This window comes from Chaetodon trifascialis, chromosome 3, assembly GCF_039877785.1.
Source record: "Chaetodon trifascialis isolate fChaTrf1 chromosome 3, fChaTrf1.hap1, whole genome shotgun sequence".
NCBI lineage: Eukaryota > Metazoa > Chordata > Actinopteri > Chaetodontiformes > Chaetodontidae > Chaetodon > Chaetodon trifascialis.
The window spans coordinates 12,518,178-12,545,915 of NC_092058.1; the positions used below are offsets into that span (position 1 = coordinate 12,518,178).

At 42.4% G+C, this 27,738-nt stretch overlaps 3 protein-coding genes across 4 annotated transcripts; 2 read left to right on the top strand and 1 right to left on the bottom strand.

Moving 5' to 3' along the window:
* Window positions 1–323: 323 nt before the first annotated feature.
* Window positions 324–5,988, top strand: odad1 (outer dynein arm docking complex subunit 1). The gene is made up of 15 exons (XM_070959206.1): window positions 324–432; window positions 1,224–1,302; window positions 1,389–1,485; window positions 1,576–1,765; window positions 1,871–1,996; window positions 2,133–2,246; window positions 2,341–2,408; window positions 2,499–2,686; window positions 3,357–3,491; window positions 3,787–3,869; window positions 4,207–4,375; window positions 4,923–5,086; window positions 5,183–5,286; window positions 5,373–5,463; window positions 5,561–5,988. Exons 2-15 carry the CDS (start codon window positions 1,236–1,238, stop codon window positions 5,663–5,665), a joined length of 1,701 nt encoding a protein of 566 aa, XP_070815307.1. The 5' UTR covers window positions 324–432; window positions 1,224–1,235; the 3' UTR covers window positions 5,666–5,988.
* Window positions 5,989–16,157: 10,169 nt separating this feature from the next.
* LOC139328748 (prothymosin alpha) lies at window positions 16,158–18,838 on the top strand. Its single transcript, XM_070958740.1, has 5 exons — window positions 16,158–16,358; window positions 16,994–17,068; window positions 17,463–17,526; window positions 17,720–17,793; window positions 17,907–18,838. Exons 1-5 carry the CDS (start codon window positions 16,308–16,310, stop codon window positions 17,976–17,978), a joined length of 336 nt encoding a protein of 111 aa, XP_070814841.1. The 5' UTR covers window positions 16,158–16,307; the 3' UTR covers window positions 17,979–18,838.
* A 320-nt stretch (window positions 18,839–19,158) lies between these two features.
* On the bottom strand, window positions 19,159–25,806 carry slc45a1 (solute carrier family 45 member 1). Of its 2 annotated transcripts, XM_070958739.1 has the most exons (10): window positions 25,602–25,806; window positions 24,539–24,981; window positions 24,333–24,425; window positions 23,888–24,112; window positions 22,830–23,731; window positions 22,584–22,737; window positions 22,310–22,486; window positions 21,969–22,174; window positions 21,207–21,432; window positions 19,159–19,964 (listed from the first exon to the last, which is right to left on the bottom strand). In XM_070958739.1, the coding sequence occupies exons 2-10, from the start codon at window positions 24,957–24,959 to the stop codon at window positions 19,936–19,938; spliced, it is 2,433 nt and encodes an 810-aa protein (XP_070814840.1). In that variant the 5' UTR covers window positions 24,960–24,981; window positions 25,602–25,806; the 3' UTR covers window positions 19,159–19,935. The 2 variants fall into 2 exon arrangements, with proteins under 2 accessions (XP_070814840.1, XP_070814839.1); XM_070958738.1 differs by lacking the exon at window positions 19,159–19,964 and having other exon boundaries at window positions 21,015–21,432.
* Between the last annotated feature and the right edge of the window lie 1,932 nt (window positions 25,807–27,738).

Consider the following 27,738-nt stretch of genomic DNA (forward strand, 5'->3'; position numbering starts at 1 on the left):
GCATTCAGCAAGACGCTCTTTATACGACTTGCGCCCTTACAGATCCTTTAGATAAATAAGTTAAAATTAGCAATTTCCTGCATTTAAAATAAGTACAATAATCAAAATGCACTTAAGTTTAAAGAGTAAAGGCACTCTTGCCTTTTCGTCGTTGCATGACTTATTTTACTGTATCAACACTTTTATGATTTTATCATCACGGCTGGTGAAGGTGGAGCTTATCTTAACAACAAACACTGTGGGGTAGTATGATCTGTTACCTGGAAATCGTGTACCTCACTGCACCTCACTGCACCTCACTGCTGCCTGAGAGACCAAACTCAGGGCCCGGAAGGACCGGCACATAGCGACGGTTGCTAACAACCCAGGCTGCGGTGAGCTTACTGTCTGTCGTGGGAGGTGACGCTGTTTTACTTTTTAAAGTTTTAGCTGGTGAGTTAAATACTTATTTACGGACACTTTTTCGACACCTTTCAAATGTTACCGAACTCTTTCCAAGCTAATCCTCAATATATCAAGTCTTCCATAACAGCAAAAAGAAGCATGGCGGCGGTGTTTGTTTAAACTAGCTCGATGCTGTTGTTTTGATGACCTGCCCTAGAATATGATGCCTTGGATTAACTGTCCTGGTTGATGATTTTAAGCCTCAATTTAACATCTAGGTTTGATTAATCACATGTACTGTAAATAAAAGCAACCTGCAGCAGTACACACCAAATGTTTGTGATTAAAAAATGTGTATTGTTTAATGCAAAACTTGATGTTCTGCATTATTTTACATGTAGTATCACACAAAATGCAACAGTCAAATCAAAAGCCATGCATTTTTAAATACATTTTTCAGGTAAATAAAGGAGACTCAAAGACAGGCATGTCAACAGAATTCAGATAAAATCACATAAACTTCCACTTCAAAACTAATCTAATGTATACAGATTAATGTCCCTTCTTAAGTCTTATTCTAATGATCTAATATGCAGACAGGATACCAATCAAATGCTGCTTCCAGGTAATCACTGGAAAAGATCAATTATTAATAACTTAAATTCCAGTCGGCCATGTTGATGTGGCAATAAAGTATTGAATTTTGAATGCTGAATATTCAGCTTTCAATCTAGCTTTTAGTTAACTTGATGGACAGAGATCGATGATATTTCCACTAGTACACGTTCAGTATTCTCTGATAACAGCATCACTTTACTTTTCATTTTTAACCTGTGAAGTCCAGTGAAACCATGCCTCGAGGAAGATCGGCCACAAGTGCCCGCTCAGACAACAGTGAGCTGGATACTGATGGTACAGGTAAAGTTGTTAGTATTAACTAGTTTATGCAGTCTAGGTTGTATGAATGAAACATCCACAATGTGCATGTGTTGTTTTTTCTGCAGAATCAGAGATAGCCAAACTGCAGAGACAGTTCAGGATCATGGAAGGAGATCGGCAGGCCTACAATCTTCAGGCCCGAGAGCAGATACGCAAACAACAGTGAATAACAGCGACACCCACAGCACATTTTCAACAGTGTGTGTTTTATTTTTGTTTGCCTGATCGCCTGTTTATGTGATGTGGATGAAGGCAGGAGATAGAAAAGCTGCTGAAGGAGCAGGAGGAGCTGCATCGAAACCTCGGTGCGTGTAAGAGCGTTTCACGCCAGCAGCAGGACAGCGAGCACACCCAGAGTCTTCGTGGTCTGCTGGAGCAGAGAGACGTGCTAGAGGAGGAGCTGGAGAAAGAGAAGCAGTGTCAAAAAGAGCTAAAGAAAGAGGTGAATGAAGTCTTTTACACTATATCACACTTATTCTAGTTTCATGTTCACTGATATTTGTGGTCGCACATCACAGTTCATGTCACGCATCTGTAATGTGGGCAGATCACAAACATGCAGCTGAAGCTGGCAGAGGTGAGAAAAGGGGAGGTCAGTACCAGTGTCACCCAGAGGTCTGAGGTACGGCGGACTCAGAAGGCCATATGCACTTTGGAATACAAGCTGAACAGAGTGAGTCACTCAATACCACAAGCTACCTAGAAAATAGACATACAGTCATTCTTCGTTCATCAGTTGCACATATGTTCACATATTATTATGTTGTATTTCAGTATATGATTTTAAAGTTTGCCTATATCCCGTCCAGGCCTTGACTCGCTTCAATGAGCAACTGACCAAAAACAGCCATCTGAGAGAAGAGTTACAGACTCTCCATATTGAGCGTATCCGTTTCCAGCAGCTACGAAACAGGCTGGACAAGGTCAGAGGTCACACCGTAGATCATTCAGGGACGAGGCACCCAACTATTTTTAACTTTTTCTGTTTAGTCTCCGTGTTATTCTTGTGTGTTGTAGGAACTCCACAATGTCCGTAAGAAGATCGGGGAAATTGTCGGCCTGTCCACTGCAGCTTATGATGCCAGGTTAGATTTGAGACAGTTGCATAATGTAGTAAAAAACCACGCTGTGATTTTGGTTGCTGAATGTCTTATGTATAAAGCTTTCTACTTCAGAGTGGAGGCTCAGTCCAAGATGACCATGATGAGGGAGAAGGCAGTGAAGGACCTTGCCCAGTACAACGCCGAGATGAAGGAACTGGAAAGACTTATTGCACATGAGTGTAGCCTGAAAGAGTTCATGACCACCAAGTGCAGCGAGAGGAGCGGGCAGGAAGACGGCCATGAGATCGGACACAGGCAGCGTAAGCCACACCTAATGTGTTGTAGCTGATAGTGCTGCTTTGACACAGTAATAATCATTATAATGGCAAACATGTTTCTTATGCTATCGTGATGATAATAACACTGGCAGTGACTATCCTGTGTTCATCCAGTCCAGTTTTCAGCTTGTGCTTTATGAGTGCCAAGGCACAGTCTAATGCAGTACATCCCACAAGCTAGAGAGAGGAATCCCATCTGGTCTCCATGTAGCACAGATGTAAGGTTCTTATAAAATGATTTTGACACAGTGGGAAAAAAGCCCACTAGAGCCACACTGACAATGCTTTGGGGGCATAATGGTGTATTTTCCGCTTCTGAACTACGCGTTGTGGAGAAACAAAAGTACAGACCTCATAGGATCATAACTTCTTTACATTCCCAAGATTTTACAGCAGAAACAATCAGACAGAAGCCACGGTAACTGTGTCATTACCCCACATTCAATCAATGAAACGAAAAAGTAGCAGAAAGAAAAGAGTGGCAACGCTCCTGTTGGCTTAGAAACAAGAGTGCAGCACAGTCAGTCCTGCCAGTGAGTCCTTGAACACTGTGATGGAAATAAGAGGATCCTTTTCACTGTTTGTTAGCTTGTTTGGGCCTTTTGTAACAGCGCTGCTGTTATATAAAGGTAATGGTGCCTGTTTGTCCCAGTGTCAGAGCTGAAGGAGCAGAGGAGGATGGACTCGGGGGAAGAGCCTCTGGATGCTCTAGAGGAGGTGTTGGAGAAGATCCAGATTGTGACAGGGGAGGACAACCTGGACATGCTGGTCATCAGGTTCATGCAGGGTAAGTCTGACCAAGCTGACGTGACTCACCCATACACAAAGACAATGCTTCTTACAGTCATTTTTTCTTCAGATCTGTTCAGTTTGTGTTGCAGAAATGTCTCTTATTTTATATATTTGGATTTGCTTTATAGACAATCACACCATACTTACAGCCACCTCTTTCTCCACGTTCCTCTACCTTTGGACGAACACTAAAGCAAAATCAATTTAAGGTCCCACCTTGACAGCGAGAATAATCTCAGCTCAGGAGATTTAAATGTGTTTCACTGCCGTCTCACTGTTTCCCTGTATAGTTGAAGACCGGAACTTTGCCCTCTTCAATTTTGTAAATGAGCAAAACAATGAGGCCGAGGCACTGCGGGATCAAATCAGCCAGGTGAGAGTGTCTCCTCTATTTGACTCTATTTGCCTGTGGACACATTCATTGTTAACTTCTTCCATTTTCAACTTTACAGAGTTTGTCTATATTCTTATTCGGTGCAACAGTGGAATGGATTTAATTCCTCATCCACAAAGATAATGAGCAACCAGTGACTTCAAAGGATGGGGTCGTCCACTTCTCACAAAATTCTATTAAGTTTGAGCAAATGAAGTGAAAGCTAAGGAGGTCATTTCTGACAGCAGTTAGAGCGAATGAAGGGGAGCATGTAGTTTGTTAGTTCATATCAGTAATCTGTATTTATGTGTTTGTGCTGAAATGTGTGAATCTGCAGATTCAAGCAGAGATCGAGCAGCTTCGAGTAGCAGGTTTGCAACAGGAGCAAGATCATCGCTCTCTGCTGAGGGAGATTGATGAGCAACGAAAGGAAACCGAGTCCCGAGCTGAGGACTATGAAAAACAAGCCAGCATCATAAGCAAAATCCTGGATGAGGTTAAAACAGGTTTGGGAACGATTTATTTTACAGGTCCATACTTTATGAGTTCCTCAGAAGTTTCCTAGAAAAATGTCAGTTGTACTAATTATGGGAGAAATAGAGGCGGTTTTCAGTTAGTATACACACACACACACACACACACACACACATACACACACACACACACACACACACAAAACCTGGAGTCTTTTTGTCACAGCAGTTCAGATGAAAAATGTGAAATTTGTCTACAGGCAAGTATACAGTTCATCACATACGAAGAGCAGTGTCCAATAGTTAATGAATCATCAGTAGTTTTTTTCAAGGACAACCTATTTTCTTTGTAAAATTGGTGTCATGTTAAGTTGTTTTTCCCAGCAAACATCCCCTGACATTATCAGGAAATTACAGACTGTAAAAGATTTTTCTTAAATGCATGAGTGTCTGCATACACACACACCTCATGACTACGATTAAGATAAAACATTCTGCAGGTTAGACTGGATATTTAGAACACAGAAGAACGCACAGGCAGCTCCAGGTGCTCCTGACTCTTGTCTTTTCCATCTCACAGGAGTGAACAGCATCTTCTCTAAAATGGAGTGCGACCGCTCTGTGATAGAGGATATGCTGGGCTCCTCTACAGGGATCAGCGAGAACAACATCATGTCCTACCTGGGTCTGGTGGAACAGAAGACCAATGAGCTGCTCACCATACAAGCTTTCCTCAATTCAAAAGTAACCTTTCAGCTTTCTGTACTTCTGTACGACAACCTTCTCTTACATGCACGCCTGTGTAACACACGGTACTTTCTTTTGTTCCTCTTCTTACAGGATCTGGAAAAGGACTACAATCCGAAAGACCTGCCCAAATTTCTTCTGGGTCAAAATCCAGAACTGCTTCAGCAGAATCTCAACATCCAATCTGCAATCAAGAGGTGAGTCTCCTGTCTGTTCATTTTTATGCATCTGTACATACATTGAACCACATCAGGTTGACGAGTGTGTCTGTTGGACTCCTCAGTGTGGACTACGATGCAGAAGAGTCTCCTCTCACTGATGAGGAAGAACGGCCACTTTCACAGGAGGAGCTTCGCAAAAGAATAATGAAAGGGGTTAGTGCAACAGTTCTCCACTTATCATTATTATTATTATTTACGTCATGAACAGTAAGAGTTTTGTTTATTTGATTTTCCTGGGTATAATTTACAGGTTCTGCAGAAAGAGAGTTCAGTCCAGCAGGCAGCAACCAAAGCCTCAAAGATTAACCAGCAGTCTGATGGCAGACAGCGCTCCCTGGAAGATGCACTGATCTGACATATTGACTTGATCAGTGCTGCTAATGCACGCATATTAAAAATGGGATCCTCATCCGCATCATCTGCAGTGGAAGGGCCTGCTTTCATTGTTTAATGTAATAAAGATCAATGGTGGCCATGACCGCTGATGGAATCAGCTTGACTGGACATTTTGAAATGTTGCAGCTTGAACACATAAACATTTAAAGCTCAATTATGCACTGTGTACGTCACCTTTTATGATGAATCATTGGCATGGCCTGTATATTATATCTTGGTGTGATTTGTTTAGTTGTAACTAATTAGGTTTGGAGCTATAAAGATGCCTTTTCAGACTCTGGTAACCAGCTGTCCTTTTGATGTGTGACTTGCCATCTGGCTTCGACTATACAATCTGGTCTCAGTACAGCCCTCCCTCGCTGGCAGCATTTCATTACATGATACTTGCTGCTATGCTCAAAAGGAAAGGTTGGGGGCAGCAGAACCTTTTGTAATTGTAATTGGCATGCTGAGACCTTGATTCTGTTTCCAAAAAGGAGGTGAGGAGCCTTTAGTGCTTCACCGTACACACTGATTTTCAATTTTTGTTGGTGGAATAATGAAGACTATTCCCATTTGATTTGGTGAACCACGCTTTTATTCAGGTTCTGGTATAAAATCAGCATCATTATTTTATTACCTTTCCATTAAAAGAGTTCTCTGTTCATGTACACCACAATCATTAACACCAGTCCATATTTATGCTCAGTCAGATATCCCGTTTTAGCACAGGCATGCCAGGAAGATATTCCCATGTGCACCAGTGGGTCTTTTTTTTCTAAAACAGTCATTGTAGTTTGCAACGTGCAAGGATAGAAAACTTAACTTTGATCCTCAGGAGTTTCAAATGTCATCCAAACATCCTGGAGCAAGCCCGTGTTGGGGCAGAGATGGCAGTCACTGCTGCAGAGCAACTTCCTCTGTACCAAAGAGAACGTCAGGATGGAACTTATTTTAAGAAGCATATTTATACTCACAGCTCAGTGAAACAATTAACAAAGCGCGTTGCTATATTTAGGTTTTAAAGCTCACACTGATGCCATCATACTTTTTTTTATTATGGGCTGTACAAGGAAAGGGGCTGATTTGACATGTGCTTACCTGCCAAAATAAGAAAGACATATTCATTATGTTTATTATCTGTCTTGCAAGGTTTTAATTAGCTTATCTGTGAAAGGTTTTTTTCCCACCCAGGTTTAGACATCAGCAATTTCAGGAAGTGAAACTGCTACTCTGTAAACATTTATGACTGATCGGCCAATGACTTGGTTTGCTCAAGATAATCCCCCTTGCAGTCTCAACTGTGTGGCTATGAAAACAGATTATCAGAGATAAAAGGGCGCTGTGGAAAAGCAGAGGGGTGGCGGTGGTGGGAGATGAGATGGAGGAGGCTGCTTTCTTTGAAATCCTACTCTCACTTAGCCCCCCTCCACTCCCAGCAAATTCTCTGTGCACACGGCTCTCTGCATTGCCATAGAAACCTTCCTTTTAATCACAACAGAAACCTCATTTCCTGCTCCTGACAAAGAGTCCTCATTGCCTGTAGAGACCGCCTGCATCAGCCATTTCCAAGGCCCACCTCCTTCTGCAGGCTGCACCTACCAGCAGCAGCACCCCTCCTCTCCATATAAGCACATTTTCCACCTTTTCTCCTCCCTCAGCTCAACAGTTTCCCCGTTCTCTAGCACAACTTCTGCTTCACACCTCATCTCTTGACATTTTAGGCCTTCTTGTCACTCTTTTGTAAACACAGCAAGCGGTTGAGAATGTTTATTTTGTTCCGCTCATCCTAATTAAGAAGATATAATCCAGGCAGAGACACACCCGACCGCACGCACGAAAACATGCAAGCACAGGTAGCGTTTCTTGTCTGGGAACTACACGCATTTGTGCGGCCGACTCATCTGCTCCTCATCAAACTGTTAGACAGGCCGTGTCCTGTTAGACCAGTCTTTCCCTCAGCTCCACTGCGTCTCTGCAAAAACTAATGCTGGAGTCCATTATTGTTAAAAGCAACCAGCAGCTTATTGTGGATTGCAAAGTTCTTGTCAACTTTCATCTCACTGTAGGCAAAGTTTTCAGTGAAGTGCTGTCTACTTCCTGTCCCCGGTCTTGTTCCGCTTTGGGAACAAACCGTGTTAGCTCTTATAAAATTCCTTGTTCCCTTTATCTCAACTCAAGACTGTTATCTGGACAACACCCCTGTCCTCTGTCTCCCGCTCCGTCCTCCTCTCTCTCTCTCTCTCTCTCTCTCTCTCTCTCTCTCTTGTTTGTTTATTTGGGAATAGTGCCAGGTATTTCCCCAGTCAGTCTGCCTGCACCCAGAACCCCCCCCACCCCCACCACCACCAACACTTACACCCTCCTGCCCACATCCCACCCTCCCATGAGTGTTGCTAAGCAACCACCCGCCATGAGCCATGAGAGCTGGTGCGTTTTCCAGCCAATCAAATGACTGAACGTATTTTTCGAACAGTGTTGAGGAAGGAAAGAGGATACTGCTCTTTTCCTATCACGTCCCTTTTCAGTTGTGGGGTTTACACCTGGCAGGTAATCGTGCCTGTTTTGTCTTACTGCACATACATGATTTGGAGAAGTGAGCCGTTCTTCATTTTCAGTGCCGGTTCGTCCCCAACATGTATGAGCTGTCCACCACTGGGTGGCAGCAGGATCAGTTTGTCTGTTACCACACAGGCTGCAAGATTTTTATTTATTTATTTCTTTTTTTCACTGCTGTTGCTAAGCAATCCTGACTCTCATGTCCTACCTGTGAAACATTTGTGATTTTTACAGATGTCCCTGACACCATTTTGTCTTTGTTTTCACCATTTTGAAATGCACCATATTTGCATGTGAAAACAACGAGATTTTTGGTTGCACGATAAAAAAAAACCTTTTCACATCAAAAATATTAACCAAGATGTTGTTACAGCTGAGATCAGCGCAGAGGCGAAGCCTGTCGGAGGAGTGAATGAGAAACCCACCGTGTTTGAGATGCAGGTCTGGGTTAAATATTAGCCTCGAACAGCTTCACTTGACTTCATCTCATCATGCGAGGAGGCAGGAAATGTGCTCGTGAGCGATTAGGCCAGCAGCTCCTGTCTTCCACTCCACCAGCAGTGGAGAGCTCCGCGTACACTCTGGGTTCATATGTTGTGCTGCTCCTTGTTTCCTTTGTGTACGAACCTCTGAGATATTAGCGTCGACCGCTGTGATGTTTCGGCTGATCAAGTCCTGTTTAAAGGTTTCTTTATCACTGATCTGTTTCCCTTTTTTTACACCCTGCAGGTCCCTGTGTCCCTCCCCCCTCCTCGGTCCCCCTGTGTGTGAGTCCCTCATCTCAGCTTTGGTTGCTGTGCAGATGGCTCTTTGTTGGTGCTCCACAATGGGTCTAAGGTCAGTGTGCCTCATGCCATCAGCACACTCAAACTTCTCCACTCCAGCTGCCTCGTGGCTTTATTTGCAGTCTACCTAAAATGACTCTCTCTCAAGCATCAGGGCTGCTCATGTGTACATGGTTATGCAGTGGTCTTGAATTAAGAGGAAGTTATGAAACCACAGATATAGCGCAGAGGTACCCTGGACCTCTCAGGCCGTAACGGTAGCAGATGTCATCTTGTTTTACATATCTGAGCCACACCTTCTTCATCTCCAAAACTCTTGACACGTTTCTTGATTCTTGATTCTCAGATGTGTCAGTTAGGCAACCTTTGGTGCATGCGACATCTCCAGAACAAACCAGACACCAGAATGTCAGATCAGCCAGAGAAATAGAAATGCAAATCCACCATCTGTTCTGTGATCCCAACCCAACCCTCACTCATCATTCAAGGGCTAATGTAATAGTTACACATAGTTTAATCCTTAATGGCTATTCAGAGGATAACAAGATAGTATGTACTTTCAAAATAGCAACCAAAGAAACAGTTAGACAAGCTCTCTCAGTGAAAATTGCACATTAAAAAAAGCACTTCACTTAATTAATACACTTTGTGTTACTAGTCTGGCTGTCTTCCAAATTAAATAGAGATTACACTCTTACATTTAACATGTTCAATACAAGACATTTCTGTGGCTTTGTACATTGAGTTATAGACCCATAATGATGCCAGAAGCATAAAAACATGTAATGTTTAGTCTGTGTGGTCAAGGGTAGTTCTCTCTTTGTGAGAGCAAAGTCTGCAGGGCACCACAAGCTTCAGCTGCAGAGGGCCACGAGGTCTCCAGCAGGAAAGAGCAGGTAGAGCAAAAGGCGGGAAACTAGAAGGAGGAGGAGCATTTCTTGCAAAGCAGTAGGAATTACTGGAAATTTCCACTTTTCTCTGGCAAGGCAGTGGCAGGGGTGGAGCTAAGAGGTGAAATAAATAAGGTAGCACAGCTGACAGTGAAGCAGTGCAGAGGGGAAACTTTCATGTATTTCTTAACCACTAGATTTCTGAAATCTAAAAAACATTAAACTTTTCATTAATTAGAGTCCATTTTTATCTTTGATTAAATTAACACCATAAGAAATTCAGCATGAATGCATGCATTTTGCACCGACATCTGTGTTTCTATTATGGATTACCGTGTTTGTTCAATTATGCACCCTTAACTAACTACTAAGGAAATGTGCCGGCATGGCAGCAAGAAGCTGTTGAATAATTCTTGAATGTTCAAGAGTCCAAGAATCAGAGCTAAATGTTGGAAAATCATAAAGAAAACTCAGACAGTGGTGTTTTTCAGGTTTGCATCTGTTTATGTGGGTGTAGATAGATAGATAGATAGATAGATAGATAGATAGATAGATAGATAGATAGATAGATAGATAGATAGATAGATAGATAGATAGATAGATAGATAGATAGATAGATAGATAGATAGATAGATAGATAGATAGATAGATAGATAGATGGGGTTCTTTCCTCTTCTTCTTTGTGCATGTTTCACAGAGAAATGTATAATGCATGCGTGGTATTGGCTTTAATACTGTGTATAATGTATTATTTCTCAGTTAGGAGGGACAAAGTGCATACTAATAGATGATGTGTTGCGCTGCCTCCCACTGCAATCGGACACTGTTTACAGTCAAGGAGTGAAACAAGCTTGTCTTTTGCTACTGTTGTGTTTTAACAATCAATAGAGACATGCAATATAAATCTATGCACATGTGTTGAATTTTGATCCAGTCTATGATAGATTCTTTTATATTGCATCCTTCTTTGAATAAGCTCCTGATCTGGCCTGCGAGGAAGTAACACATTTAAGTGCTACCTTTTTTTTTTATAATTTACAGAATATGTACAGTATCTTGGCTTCTGCACAGTAATGTGAATGCATGATACATTTACGCATCATACGTCATCCATCTCCTTTGTTGCAGCTTTTCAGAAGTACAATACCCCAGGTGACCTTTTCTGCAGCAGTTTCCTCCAAACACCTCCAGTACTTGATCCAATGCCAGCTGGGCATGTTGTCCCTGCTGTATGTCCTCGTCTGTTCTGGATTTCTTTTTCAGGCACCCTTTCCAGGATAGACTTTGAAGTTTTGCAGGATTTCAGCTGCGTGTATTCACATCATAATTTTTGGTTACTACTTACAGGTGAGGGTCAAAACAGCCAAAAAGCATACAAAATGGTTTAGCTCCCCCCGTCAGCACCACAGCTGCAGTAAAGTAGCATCAGCTACATTACAGCAGCGGGTGCATTTTACCATCACTCATCTCACAATCCCTTGTACACACATTAATTAATAATGAGATCCTGCAATAGCTTAACTCCTCTACAGAAGGTGGTTGTCTTCCCTTCACCTGGATGGGATAAGACATCTTTTACTGGAGAGAATTCATAGCCTCGGTTTAGGAGACCGTAATCCTCCTCCCAGTTACTTTACACGTAGTGGCATTGGCCCCGTGGATGAGAACTAGAGCCAATGTTAACAGAAAAACATTCTCCAGACTCTGGCTGCACCTTGATATCCTGCTCATGATTGTCACAAACAGGGAAGTAGTCAACACACATCCTTGAATAAATTAAAGACCCGTTTTGAACTAGCCGGAGATAGTGGCAAACACTGCTTTAAATCCAGAGTTTACAGAGACCAAAAGACTGGCAGCAGTGGGAAACACTAACTCTGGCATTTTCCAAATCCTCAAAGCACCTACAGACTAATCCATGCCACACTGAGGAGACATGTCAACCACAACAGCCCCAACAATATCCAGAGCCGCAGGATTTCAGGATCTCTTGGCACTGCTCCTCTGAGGAGCTTTGGTTTACATTACGAGTGTCCCTGTTAACTCAGATACAGTTTTTCATATTAATGTCTGCATGTACATGTATTGTCTGTTTTGTCTTAACTTCTGTTTGTACCTTTACTGTTTAGTGGAATATATGTAGTTGTATATGTATCAGTTCACGAACACTTAAACATTAAGTGTTCGTGATTGATTATTGATCATTTTTATTCTAAATTTTCTTGTTTTCCTTTTTTTATTTGTTACTATTGGCTGCTGCAGTGACCTAATGGATGTAATAAATATATTCTTTATTGTTTTACTTCTTTACGTTAACAGTTTATGCTACAACAATTAATTTCCGTTATTTAATCACATTGAAGTGGAAACTTTATTGACCCCTGGATGTAAACTTAATTTGTTTAATTTACCCATCCATGCATTTATATTCTTATTTCTTTATTCTTTGTTACTGCTGGTTTATTTAGTTTTCTATTTATTGGGTCTTATTGTTATTGATTGATGAGAATACAGATTCTTGTTTTCACATTGTCAAACAGAATTCGTTAAGACAAAAGAATGTTTTAATTGCACAACTATAAAGACATCTCAAGACAATACCCATCATTCAGATTCATTGTTGTTTCATTCAAAATCAATTAAGCTTTTTTTCTTCTATCACTGTATTAAATTACAGAAAAGTTATTATACAAGACTCTGAGCCATTTAAGAGTTACTATGGGAGCATCCCTGCAGTTTATATTTGGTGATACAGTACGAGCCTCTGGAGGCCTCATGGCGGCACTGGTGCATATGACTTCATTATCGTCAGTAATGGCTGTACTTAATTGTGTTAATTATAGATCAATAATACGAGCATGCTTTCTCCCTCGCTGTGCGTTCGACTGAAGAGTCCCAGTGAGAAGTCAAATTTATGTTGTCCCTGTGTTCTGCACAACTCGCCTGAAAGCCAGAGAAAGCCAGCCAGACCACGCAGGACACTGCTGTTCAAAACAAAAGAGCCCAGTTTGCCCCCACCAATTCCTCCAATTATCGGGACCCTTCCCCCGCCTAATCCTGACCCTCGCTCTTTGATGGGCCCCACTTTGCTCAACCCCCCCGGGCACTGACATTCCTCAAGTCAGGTCAGTCCTCTTTCCTTAAAAAATAAAGGTGAAATTAAGGTGCTGCACTTCCCATCCTATGTCCTATATCCTCTGACGGAGAATAGTTTAGCGTTCAAGGAAATGTTGCCCAGCCTATGGGAACTGGCACAAAATGTATGATTTACTTTAAAACATGTGTCACTGTGAACACAAAGAGGCTTTTCTTTTATACAGTATTGCTTTCTGTGTTTCCATAACTTTGAATAACATAAAAAAGTTTTCCAGTTCATACTTGTGGAAAGTGTTGTAAACACTCCAGTTGTTGGCAAATAAGAGGTTTATAAAAATCACTACATGAATTGTATCTGCTCTTCAACTTTTCCCTGACTGCCCTACTTGCTGCAGCAGTTTGGTTCACTTCTTCACCTGCGGAGTGAAACAAGCTGCCCATAGATGGATTTTTTTTTACTTTGTAACAGATTGGTGGCACATGGAAACATGTTGAGGTAGGCAAATAAGGGGGAGAGAAAAAGACAGGAAATGATCTCACAAACACTCCCCTTCTCTCTGATTGCTCCCATTTTCCAGTTACAGAAAAACAGTGAGTAATGCCTGCTCTTTAGTCAGCTCCTCTGTTCCTCCCGTGGATCTCCTGAATTTTCTGCACACACTGAGGCCATTACAGCGTGGATGTGTGCTTCAGTGCTCTGCAGGCTCCACATGGTCTTCATTTCCCAGATAGAAGGGTAACAGTTTATGCAATGCCGAGTTAAGCCCTTATCTCCAACTGCAGTGTCATGATGTCTTTCATTGCTGCTCTGTGTCTTAATTTTCAACCACGCAATATAAAACTACTGCTCTGCATAATGCAATGTGATTATCTTTTGTTTGTTGTTCAAGATGATTCGTTTTTTTGTCTTTCACATGATGTATGAGATGCTTTGGTATGAGACTATTTTAATATGTTCTTGGTATAGTTACCAGATAATATGTGATAGTAGAACAACAGACTCATCCTAAGTGAAAAAGCATCCTTCTGTGAGACAGAAAATAAATCTCAAAGTAACCAGCTAGTGCACTGACACACAACCCTTTGATCTCTGCATGTAATTACAGTCTTCATAATTATATTTCAGCTGAATGTGAGGTGAATGACTAAAGAGGGCCTGAAGGCTTCAACAAAATCAGCGGCTTGAATGCTGGCATGGCATGGAGAAGATAACTGAGGCGGTGTAGGATTAGGTCCTGGGAAGCCCTAAAATTAGAGGCCGAAAAACTACTTGTGTCAAGATATCCTCCTTGGGTGTGTTGGGGCAAGTTCAGGATACAAACATTAGCGAGACTGTCTAGAGATATTTGAAATCCAGATCAAACTGGTGACATACTGTGTGGATCACATGCAAATGTGTGTGTGTGTTTTTTTTTAAAGTGGGGATTAAACTGTGACTGTTTGATGACTACAACATTTTTTATGAAAATGGATGATAGCTGTGTGTGTGGGCAGAGACAATGACGGGTGTGGTGACAAAGGTTGTTAAAGGTCGAATGATTTTGTTGACACTTGAAGAATTCAGTCGTTGGTGTGAGTGGCACCCAGCAAAATATGAAGACTTTACCTGTGATAAAAACGTGTTTGTGACAGTGAGGCAGGACCATGTGCAGGTTTAAATTACAGAGTTCAGGGCCCAGAGGGTTGTGTGTCGCCACTTCCTTTGGTTTAACAGTTGGATGAGTTAGTGCAGTGACAGCAAAGAAAGTTCACCTCAAATAACTTCTGAGGCAGGAAGAAAGGCAGTTTGGGACATCAGATAACAATCTAACAACAAGACCAAGCAGTTTTCAATTAACAGGAATACTGTAGGAGGAAGTGTCTGCAGAAATATTACATTTAAATCATGTTTCAGCAGTTACAGCTGAAAAGTGTATTACAGACAATACTGTAGTAATATTTTTTCATTCTTAGCATGTGCATGTATTACTTCTTATTGCAAGGTCACTTCTATTACAGACTTTACCTCAGATATGTATGTATCAGCTTTGGAAATTTGTACTTTCCCAGGGAATAAAAAATCAGTATCACCTTTAACAACACCAGCTGTAATTGAATGCACACTGTGAAGATTTCCATACAATACTGCAGACACACACACACACACACACACACACACACACACACACACACACACACACACACACACACACACACACACACAGTTACTGTACCACACACCACACCCCATTACTGTCCCTGGCTCACAAATCACAAAGCCGAGTATTTATTGCTGAGCCTATCCTCAGACGGTGTGTGGCACATTGCATTTTTCCTTTTCTTAAAGATTGCTTGAAACAACTTGTTTCCCTTACTGACTGTTCACCAATTACTATCCAAATACTTAAAAAATAGAATAATTAAGTATAACTTGCATATATCAGTTCATATATATTGATTTCAAACAATTTTTCATTGTGCAACTAATATTTGAATGCATTTTGAACTGGTCAAATGGATGCATGCCTCTCAGGCTACGCACAGTATGTTGTGCTTCCTATATAGTTTTGTAACACAATAATAAAATGCTTCATTGGGATGTGGGTGTTAACTGTCCAAATTGTACTATAACTGGTTTGACTCAATTTACCCGGGTTGTAAAATAATTCAAGTGTAAGCACACTTAAGCAGGAACACATTTCGCTAAGAGTTAAATATAGAAAGGAGGAGGGGCCGCATGGTTTTCACATCGCCACATTATTCCTTTTTGCATGTAATTTGAGATCTCGTCTCTGCAGAGAAAGAGCGCCAAGATGAAATATGCCCTGATTATATGTAAACTTTAAGAATCCGTTTAATCAAGATAACGTTCAGTCGTCCGTAGATTCGAGCGGATCATTGCAACTTTAACGACGGGCCACTTAAGTCCATTGTTCAAATTTAGGTTTAAAAAAGACAAACGCATACTGACGGGTACTACAAAAAAGGACTCTGGTGTCATAGTGCAGCGCTTTAAAACAATTGACCAATCATCGACGAGATAGGCGGTAGGCGGGCCGTCTTGTCAAGATTGATAAAATATTTCTCCAATGGAATACTCCTGTGGTCGACATTGTCCAATCGTGTGCGGGATCGACTCGCTGTATCCAACCAGAGTGAATTTACAACGAGCTCGAGAGAAAAGCGGAGACGAGTAGACACCATTTCTCTCTCAGCGTCTTTGGACTATCCTTGCGAAGGCGAAGAGCCAAGAAATAAAAAATCTTTTTCTAAACAGGACTATTATTATCTACATTAAGTCACCAAATTAACCATGGCCGACACAGCTGTTGACACGACCGTAACTGCAGAGGTTACAGCCAAGGTGCGTTTCATTCAGTTTTTTTTAATTATTATTTCATTGTTAAACTGTCTTGGTAAAAGATTTGAGGAACTTTTCTTAAGTTGTATTGTTTGTTTTAACTCTTGGTTTAGCTTGCTCGGGTTGAATATGAACAGTGGGCTATTTTGTGTTTGCAGTAAACGTTATTTCTAGTAAAAAGAAAAAAAGTAATCGGGGGAAAATGTCCATTGCCTAAATGACTGTAATATTGAAATACCTCTTGTCGACAGCCATACACTACAGAGGTGGTTTATTTGTAATTTTCAGCGTCGACAGCTAAATATTGTGTCTGGAAAAGTCCAACGTGTGTGATGTGGTTAGCTAAAAATGTCTTGTTGAGCAGACAAAGCGGTAGAAACGGTGCAGCTGGTGGAGCGGAGCTGCTGCTGTGGGCGGGAAGCCACACTAACATAAACGCTGCATTACCAGTCAGGACAAAAACGTTCAGCTGCCACTCATTATTTCTAACACAATCTTCCTCGATTTAGACTTTCTCACAGATACGGTAAACGAGCTTTCTTTAATTAAAACCAGACGTGCTAAGAACGTGCGGCACTTCAGAATAAACTCTTTGCCGAACGTCACATTGATCAAGGGGACGTGCTTTTATTTTGTAGGAGCTGAAAGAGAAGAAAGAAGTAGAAGTGGAGGAGGAGAAGACCGACAACGGGGACGCACCTGCCAATGGCACAGTGAGTTGGAGACGAGGACCAGCCTCATGGCCTTTTGTCTTAGCACCCCTCATCATGCAGGTGTCGCTGCACCCGCCTCCCCCTCCTGTTCAGCTGCTCTCCACACAGAGCATTGTTTGGGTTGTGAAATGGCACAGATGTTAGTTAGCAAGTCTGTGGACGTTTCCATTGGTGTCTAGCTTGGTGGCTAATCCTCTGGGGAGTAATAAGACCTCCACACATGTCTTTTTTTAAGTGTCCCCCTGAGGAGTCTGCATGCAACAGTCTGGGGGGGATTATATCAGATATGCTTGGGATTCAGTTTTGATTTTCCTTACCATGTTGATCTTGTTAAAAAAGCCTGATCTTGATGTATTATGTGTTACTGGGCTGACATTTCTCTCTCTCCATTCAGAATGGTGCTGATCACAGTGACAAAGTGGAAGAACCAGCAGAGGAGAAACACAAGAATGGAGATGGTATGATCATATAAAGCTGTATTAGTTAAAGTATTCACATTTCTCACTTTGTTGCCTCTGAATTCACCTCAACAGTGCTGTTACTTTGAGTTAAAAATTCCATTTTGATGAGAGTAAATTTTCCATGGAGCTTGTTGTAATTACACTCAAAAGTAAGATATGTATTTTCTGAACTGACAAACTGTCCTTGCAGAGAATGCAGAGGAGGCGCCCCCTGCTGAGGAGACTGATGCACAGCCTGTAAAGCGTGCAGCTGAGGAGGAGGAGGTGCGTTGTCACCCGGCTAGAGTGTACAATTTCAATCGGTTTTTAATGTGTTAACTAATCTTGTGAATTTTGATCTTTTGCTAATATTTGAAATATTTTCCCTTTTTTTTTAGGAAAAGGTGGATACAAAAAAGCAGAAGACAGAGGAAAATGGAGATTCAAAAGAGGCAGAAGTGGAGGCTTAGGTCTCTGCCCTGCTACCTGTTTGCAGCACTGTCTTACCAGCCTGGTCAACATCGTGTTGTAGAGCTTGTGCTTTCTGTACCTTTGGGAAATATTTCTTTTTGTTTGCTCCCATGTTATCACATTGCACTGGAGTCCTGAAACAGAGTGGCCCTGCATCCTTTTTTATGAAATGTTATTTATTGGTCTTTAAAATGAGCTTCTTCTCTTTTTTTTTTTTTTTTTTTTTTTTTTTTTTTTTTTACTTGTACAAATAGGGCCACACCATGAGATCAGTTTTTTCATTTCTTGAGGTTTTATATCGGTATGTTAGAAGCACAATCTCTATTATGTCAGTGCTGACCAGATGATTCCTTCATACAGGCAGCTGCTCACTCCCTCCAAGGCTCATGTTGACCTCTCAGATTTACTTAAAGGACCAAAGATAAGTTTTAAGCAGGGGCTAATGGACAGTTGTTAGCATTATTAGTTGAGGCATCATTTTTTGTGTTGAGCTGCTATTTAATCCTTGGCTTGGCTGCCCTGTTAGCATAACAGATGGTGCAAATGAATAAGGGGCTCTGTTTTGCGCCTCCATGATAAGATTACATGATCTTGTTTTTTGGAGGCAGGATTTTTGCAATGTTAATTAACCCCTCTTAAATCTTAAAGCTTTGGTCATTTGTTCTGTATGCATTCCACGCAAGTTTGTACCATTTATACTTTGTTTTTCTTACGTTTCCAATGAGTTTTATGTCATGGCTGGGTAGCCCAGTTTTGTGTCCAAGACTGCCTTTTTCAGAACCAGAATGACATTCGGTTACTTCAGCCACTGCTTTGTATATTCTGACTGACAAATAAATTGTCTTTTTACTTAAGTATATCTATTTTGTGTGTTTGATGCCTGTTTATAGATCATTACTGCTTCTTAAAACCATGGCTTTCTAAGTAGATGATGTCATTTGACCCAATTTTACTTGACATGGAAAATGGCTGGCTGAGATGCAGGAAGGAACAGGAATAATCTCACTCATTTAGTAATGGAAAAGGCTGCACAGAATCAATGGATCGCTGTCTCGTGTCTCCTGGCTCCCCCATGTGGTGGGTTTTGAGATTGCACGTCAGTAATGTACAAGTCAAACGGGGTGACAGCTGGTGTGGGCCACAGTGGTAATCAGCGAAAACAATAATTGACACAGGAGTCAAAAATGGCAAAATGATCATTTTAGTTTTAACTGAACCCTGAATAAAAGTAGCTTTTACAGTTACACTCCTAATATTGAGCAATAGGTGGTACCATATAACACAAAAACTCAGTGTTTTTTTTTTCTTCTTCTTCTCAAGCAAGCTGCAACAGCATGATCCACACAGTTACTGTTTCCTCAGAAACATTAGCATGGCGGGCCTCCAGTCAGTCCAGGAGGCTTTAATAGTAGGCAATCATTGACATTCAGCTGAGGCAGCAATTATGACTGGCACCATAATGTTGGGGTATTGAGTGTGTGAGCCAGTCAATGAAACCATCACAATGGTAGCCTTAAAACTGGTTATACACTAAAATTAACCTTTTGTTACGGCCCTGAAGTCGGGTTTGGTGCCTGTGTCAAGACTAACAGACCAAGCACTGTTTGCCATGGCACAACAGATGTAAAAAATAAATTCTATGTACCATTTTTTCTGATGAAGATGGCTTCTTTAGGATGGAAAAAGGAATGAAGTCTGATGCTTCCTGTGAGGAACTTGGCAAACAAATGTAAGGTCATCACTACACCGAGTTGATGGGCTGAGCGTGGTGGAGCAGAAGCTTACTACCTTAAGCATGCGCCCTAATGATGACAATAAGCACTTGCTGCTGGCTCTATGAGCCCCCACAGTCTTTCCTTTCAATGTTGTCCACCTTCAGGGGTACCCATGGTTCACATGAGTCTTCTCCCTGTTTGCTGTTCTTCTGTTTTGTTCGGTTTCCGACTGAATGCTGATTCACACCCCAGTTTCAACTTCTCCTCTTCCTGATAATGACAAGAATCACTGTCATTATTACAATGGCATGGCCAGGAGCAGGGTGACAGCGCACGGCTGTCCATGGCTTAGTGAGGGCCCAGACAGAATTTGCCACCAGCACACATTTCTCTGTGTTTTTGACAGTTTGTGTACGAGCATGTGTATACGTGTCATCCTATGAGTCATGACTCTGTGCTGATTAAGTGCTTAATTGGCATTCTAGTCATACTTGGGACTTGTTTAAGAGTCACCCAGCACCTATCTGTGAAATTTGGGGATAGCACACTGGTAAGTCTCATAATGACTGGACTGTGTGGAAAGTGTTTTTATTTGCTGTTAAAAATATGGACAATGTGAAGCCCTTTGACACTGTAACTGTTACTAAGGGTCGTTTAAATTCATGTGAATATTAAGTATGTGTGTGTGTGCTAAATGATGCCAGGAGAGCTCTTGAATTAATAAGAGACATGTTAACGGTGGGTGTGAGTGCTCACTGGCAGCACATTCATTTAGTCAGAAAATCCCAAGGTGTGATGCTAATATGCTAACTCAGAGAAACAGGCAGGTAGACATTCCCTTGGCCGTATGACCAAAACAAAACGTTAACACAAGGCTTTGAGAGATTACATTGCAGCTCATGCATACGTTAGGCAACTGATAAAAGGAAGAAAAAGGGGGGAAAGCTGTGGTTAGCCTGTATGTAAGTGATCAACATTTCTATTCTAGACACCAACAAGCAAGAAAAGATGATGCAAGATTTTACAGCAAAGAATCAGACACAGGAACAGCTTATCTATACTAAAAGAGGTCAATCACAGTTTCTCTCTCACACACATACACACACGCTGTCTCCCACATTCAAGAAGGTCACACATTCATTTGCAAAAGTGAGGAAAAAATGCATGGGCACACACACTGTATGAACACATGGGTCATGTATACACATATTAGAGCAGTGGCCAATGTCTGTCTGTCTGTCTGTCTAGCTCTGAGAAGAACAGTGCTGATTAGTGTGAAACAATATATGGAATTATGCTGTACAGTGTGCGGCAGGGTGTGCAGCGTGTTCGTCCTATCAGTGCCGTTGAGGTCAACACACTCAGACACTAAGTGACAGCGTGAGAGCATGTGTCCCATTGGGTGTGTGCATGAGGTAAAGTAAATTAAGAGGCGTTTTTTTTTTGTTTGTTTGTTTGTTTTTCCCTAAATGTGCACCAATAGTGGCTGGGTCTCGCTTTCGGGGGGCTCACCCTCAGGGGGGGGCAGCTGGTACACCACGCAGAGAGAGGAGTACAGGCACCCCACGAATGACATCAGGCTTGAAAAGTACATCACTCCCTGGGCCCCACCCACCAGTGAGGTCAGAGGCCCCATCGCCACAGAGACCAGGATCTGAGCCAGGAAATACTGGCAGCTGAGCAGAGAGATGTCCACCCCCATCCCTCGTCTGGTCCCCTCCTCTGACGAGCCACAAAACTGAGGAACATATGCGAATAGTTTCGTTATATGATCGATCTATGTGGTGCACCAAAAATGACTGCAGCACTAAAGGAATGGCTCCACGTTTTGGGATTCACTGATGAGAAGATACCACTCTCATATCTGTAGGGTAAATATGAAGCTACAGCCAGCTTAGCTTTGCATTAAGATTGGAAACAGAGACAGCTTGCCTGGCTCTATCAAAGGCAACAAAATCGGACTCTCAGCACCTCTGAATCACAACAAAGAGTTAGACACATAATTCCCTGTAAAACAAAAGTGTTGTTGCAACACACACAAACACAGTTAGTGAGCTTTAGAAGTGCTGAAAGACAGTTTCCAGCCTTTATGCTAAGCTAAGCTAACCGGCCGATTGCTGGCCTTTATATTTACTTAAAGAGCGAATGAATGAATCTTCTCATCTAGTCTCTGCAGGAAAGTGCATTTCCCAAAATGTTGAACTATTCCTGCAAAACATCACGCAACTACAAATTACTCCTACAAATGAGTAGATTCCATATCTAGATACTGACCTGAGGGCTCTGGTAGTATTCACACAGCAGAGAGTAAGGCAGCGTGCATAGAGAGGAAAAGAGCACCCCATAGGTGACACAGAGAGACAGTACCACGTAGAGGTTGGTGGATAGTGTGGCCAGGCCTGTGCCCAAACCAAACGCCAAGTAGGCAAAAAAATATAGAGTGCGAAGAGAGAAACGCTCCTCCAGTTTCTCCAATATGGCTGAAAGTTGAGGAAGAAACCCAGAGAGAAACAAGAGGAATGCATGTTAAGTTCATGGAAGAAAGACAAATTCCTGGTCAAATTACTCCTCCCTGGGCAGAGCTGCACTAACATCCCAGCCATGTTGTAGCTTACCTGAGTAGAAAGCAGCACTGAATGCATAGATGCACATGCCCCAGCAGCCCATGCTAACACCAGCATTGTAGCGTTGGTAAGCCTCGGAGTCATGGGGTGCCTTTGGGTCACCTTCAAACACAACTTCCCCCATGAAGTCAGTGTAAAAGAGCAGCATGCCTTCAAAGGACAGCCAGCCTAGAGGAACCAACAGCTAATGTTAAATACAAAAAAAGGACAGTTTTTATGGTGCTGCAGGGTTTTATGTGCAACAAAATTTTAATAGTATTCTCACCCAAAAAATGATTAGTGCATAAACTCCGCAGAGAGGGAGGCATCCTGTAGATGGCTATACACAGAAGCTTCATTGACATTTGGGATTCTCCTGTCTCCACGTTCTCACTCAGATCGCTTTCGTAGCGCACGCCATTCAGCAAAATGTTTGCAACCTTCATCAGAGAAAGACAGACAACGTTGATAAAAATGCTGCGGTAGCTACAGACTAAACAGCTTCTGTCATTTTCAAAAAAATGTGTCTGACCTGCTGGCTGAAGGTCACTGTTCTCCTGCGTCCATTCTCCAGTCCAACGACATGGGTTGCCATGGGCTCCTCCATTAGTGCAAGACTCTGGGGTCGCTTCAGGATACCAGCAGAAGAGCCCCGATGCGACCCTGCGCCTGGCTGCGCCCCAGCTGTGACCTGAGATGCTCCGTGAGATTGTGCATCTCCTTCAGGCTGTGGCGCTTCGGCAACCTGAGCTTCCCCGGCTGGATGAGACACCATATCGGCCTGGGTCTGTCCCTCAGGGTGGCTCCCTGCCTCCTGTGTTGACTCGTCAGGAGGAGGGGAGTCCCCTGGAGGCAGGGGCGCAGTGGTGGAGTTGGAGGCCAAGGCCTGTGGTGTCTGCTGACCTGTGTAGCAGTTTATGAGCACACTGTCTATGTAGGAAGTTCCTAATGAGGAGGCAAACTCATTGATGCCAGTGAGAGAGCTGTCCCTACTAATAAAGCTGCCATATTTTGGTGTGAGGGGACTTAGGGGTGATATGGGGCTAGTGAGGCCAGCACAGAGGCGTGCATTGGCACTGCATGAATGGGCCAGAGGGTCAGAGTTATATGGGTGAGACTTTGTGGAGAAATTGTAGCTGTAGAGACCGTCCTCATCCTCCTCATCCAGCCCCAAAGCTGATCCTGGGGGAACAGGGGGAGACGGAGGTAGAGGGAGGCTGGGGCTTTTTAGATGATTTTTGCTGGAGTTTTTGTTTGGCTGGCTCTTTGGCAGGGGCCGTTCGGGGATGCTTACGAGAGTCATGGCTGTGGCGATCACCAAAGTGACGCTCGTGAACATGTATATGACCCGCAGCTGACCTCCCATGGACCGTCCAAATTGTGTCTGGTCCCAGTTGATGCCACCCACAATGTAGCCAAATCCACCTCCTAGTCCTGCACAGCAAGATTAAGAAAAAAAAACAACTTTTGCAATGTTTTGTAATGTCTTAAAGCTGTTTTAAGTATGTTTTCCAAAGTCATAGCTGCCATTTCTACTACTATATAATGATAAAGTAACCCTGAGTTTGTGACTGCAAAGTTTTTTCATACCTGCCAGTAATGCATGGATGTTCAGCCCCCGATCCTGGTCCTCTGGGCTGCACACGTCCATCATGTAGGCATGGCTCGGGTTGTCGGCTGAATCAGCGCTGAAGTCCATCAGAACCACACCGCACACCGTTAGGACAATTCCCCACTTGTGGTTTGATGCTGTGTCAGCTAGTGCCCCGCCGATGTCCCGCCCGTTCAGCACCAGGGTTAGACCGAACAGAGCCCCTATGAGGGAGAGAAGCAGGAGTTTCTTAGCGTCAGTGCTAGAGTTCAACAGACATCTTGCTAAGTGAGAAAAAAATCATGCATGTATAGATCATTAAAGGGCTGCTCCATGCATCTTACAGGATATCTCAGCCTCTGTTGCATCAGTTTTGACCATTTCTCTTGTTATTCTGTCTTTGTTCACTTTACACAAGTAGCACTTAGATAATACATTTCTTACCTATAGCCAAGGCAAAAATAAAAGGTCTCCTTCGCCCAAACCGGGATGTACAACGATCACTCCATGCTCCGATGAGAGGCTGAACGAGGAATCCTTCAAAACAACAACAGAAGACAGAGTTAGAGTCTAAGGAGATGGCCGCGACTAAAGAAATCATATTATGATGTATCAAATATTCCTGTCCACCAGGTGGCCATCTCACTTACCCAGTATGGGACTGATAAACCACACCAAGCTGTAGAACTGATCAGGCAAGCCCATCTGTAGAAGCACAGGGGTCACATAAGCTGTTTCCATGGCATAGCTAAACTCAATACCAAACAGGATGCAGCCATTGAACAGCAGCTCTTGGAAGGTACGCCTCGGGGGAAGCTCACTGAGGTCCAGCTGGTCCAGGGGACAGGGCGTGTTGGGCGGCGGAGGTGGCGAAGGTCTTATCAGCTTCCGACGCTTTGGCTGTCTTTGGAAATTGTTGGCTCGGTGACTGAGGTGCCGAGTGGTGGATGTTGGGAAGCTGGCAGTTTTGGGGAGAGAGCTCCTCCAAATACCTTCCTGAGCTGTGGGAAACCTCCCTCCTGGACTGGCCAAAAGGGGGTCACTGGGAGTGCCCATGCCAGGAGATGACATCTCTCTCTCACGCCAGCTTACACTGCAGAGTGTAACAGGGTAACAAACACTTTGATATTAGAGGTCATTCAAGATCATCACAGTGTAGCATTTAAGTCATGTGAGTAACTTAGTGCTGCTAATGGTTGTGTGGTGCTACCAAGAGGACACTGCAGTCATCAGCATACGGCATCGATGGCACAGCAATGATGGGCACGACGCACTGCAACCAATGCGCATGTTGGTGTGCGCAAAGCCCATGTGCTCGGCGTGGCAGACTACAGCAGTGTAGTATGCGGCAGCGCTCTCATGAAGCCTGTTTCCATTTTAATTTTTCATGGAGCAAGCTCAAATCGGACACAATGCAGCCGCTGGAGGGGGGTTAATGACGGCTTTCAGGACAGTTACCAGGAAAACGTATCATCGTCGCTCAAATTCAAACTACACGTTTGACCAACAATGATCCTACATGTAACCCCTTAGCCGATCGACTGCTTTCTCTCTCTCTCTCTCTCTCTCTCTCCTTTTGTTTTTTTTTTGTTTTTGTTTTGTTCATTCGGCAAAAGATCCTCGATATTTCCCTCGATTTGACATTTGTTCACACCATCGACTTAACTGTGTTAGAAAATGAAGCAGGCGTGCAAATTGAAAGATGATAATTACCTTACCGGGTAGGCTCGTCATTTATTGCGGCACACTGTACAGGTAACCAGACCAATCATTATGATTTATAAGAAAAAAAAAAGCGTAGGATGGATTACAGGAGTCATGATTGTTGTTTTGTTTTTCCTTTTCATGCAGTCATCCCCCCGCTCTCTCCTCCGTCCCTTCTCCTGCCCCCTCTCCCGCCCCCCCCCCGGTCGCCTCTTCCTCCCGGTCTCTCCCGTGACGTCACGCCCCTCCCTGCAAGATCAGCACCGTGGACAGAAAAACCCACATCCGTCTACATATCCATCCTCTCCTCTCCAGTATACATGCAGCGTACTGGAGGTGAGAATCAGCCAATGATTTGTGGGTGCATGGAGGGATGCTACTGACTAGACAAGTTTCCCTTATTGGGGAAATGTCTCCAGTAAAATAAACAGATTGGAGGGTCCTCAGTTCCTATAACTTTAACTCCCTCAGTGGTTCAGAAGCATCAAATATGCCAGGCTGAATTTTGGAGAAATATGTATTACATGAAGAATAAAATGATGTCTTAAGTTTCAAAATTTCAGAATCAGAATCGGCTTTATTGAGACGAAAAGGGAAAACTGCATGCAAAGAGGTTAAATCAAGTGCAATCCCCTTTTTCTCTCTCAATGCACGCATGTTTTAATAATAATAATAAAAAACAACTAATTTGAGTAAATAAGTTATAGATGGTGGTAAAAGGTGTACAGTGTTAATTCTACTTGTAACATTGGTGCAGATGCTTTGTTCAGTCAGCGAAAGTGAAAGCAAGTGTGCATGATTAGGTCCCTGATTAGCAGTGAGGGACAGTGCTGTGAGTGTGTGAAAGGAAGAGATCAGATATTTTTTTTTTATGCAGACTTATGCTTGTCATTGCAGGAAAAGCACAGGTGAAACAAATTTCATTAACGATGGCTCAGTTCCATCAAGTGTCCTAGTAAGCTGTGACCGTGAGCCAGCATGCACCATACCAGGACTGTTGTCCATAGGAACTGGCTCACCTAAAAAAAGAGCTGTCTTCTTTAATGTTACAGCAGATTGCTGTGAGGCTGCAGGTCATAGATGTTGGATTTTCTGTTGTTTCACTAATATTTTTGAAAATAGAGGCCACACAGACAGAAAGATAGATGCATGTGGGTACTTTAGTATGCTGTACAATGAGCTAGTGGACTGAGTTTGCTTTGACTAAAACATTTAACTGCACATTGGAATCTGTTACATCTCTTGAAATGTTTCAAAATTTAAAATCATTTTTTACAGACCAACATTGTTACAAGTGCCATTCTTTGCCATGATGCTGTTTAGCTCACCATCCCTGTTTGTTTTGTTTCTGTTGTGATTTGATATGTTTTAACAATGTTTTCTATCCTTTTGCAGATCTTTCTGGTTAAATAAAGGATTTAAAAAAAATAGTACGTTACCTGGGTAGAATACTGTGCAGGCAATGATAAAAAATCCACAAGCAAGTTCATTTCCCCCATTCCTGCACAAAGCTGTACAGCTCTTTTTTATTTTCAAAAGCATGTTCTCTTGTTAATTTTATGTTGTATATTTATGCTTCTTGGCTTGCATTACTTCCTTTTTCATCTTTGTATTTTCATTTTTCCATTACTATGTTTACTGTTATGCTACAAAACACAAAGCCATATTCTATGTATGTAAAAACCTGCTAGCAGTCTATTGAAGCTAATGTTAGGTTTATATCCCATAAAAATAGCAGAATAACAGAAAAAAAAGGGTAGATACCTTATTCCCTTTCATACACTAAATCATCATGTACCGGTCCCTGTAGAGATACTGAAGTGATTTTAGGGCCACCTCTGATAGCAGGCTCATTACATCTAATTGACTTGTAATAACACCTGGCCTTCAGGTGGGACGGATGTAACGAGCCTCAGAGGCACTTGTGTATTGAATTCAGTGTCAATGAACCTCAGACATAATGTCCTTGTAACGTTTTTTTCTTAAATAATTTCTGTTTTGGGTAATGAACAGCTACTGAAAAATGTATGTTTTTTTATGTCAGTAGTACAGTAAAAAAAAAAATTAAAAAAAATTGCAATTACAAAATTTGCACCTGAAATGCAGTAGAGGTATAAAGTGGTACATCAAAACTGTAGTGAAGTGT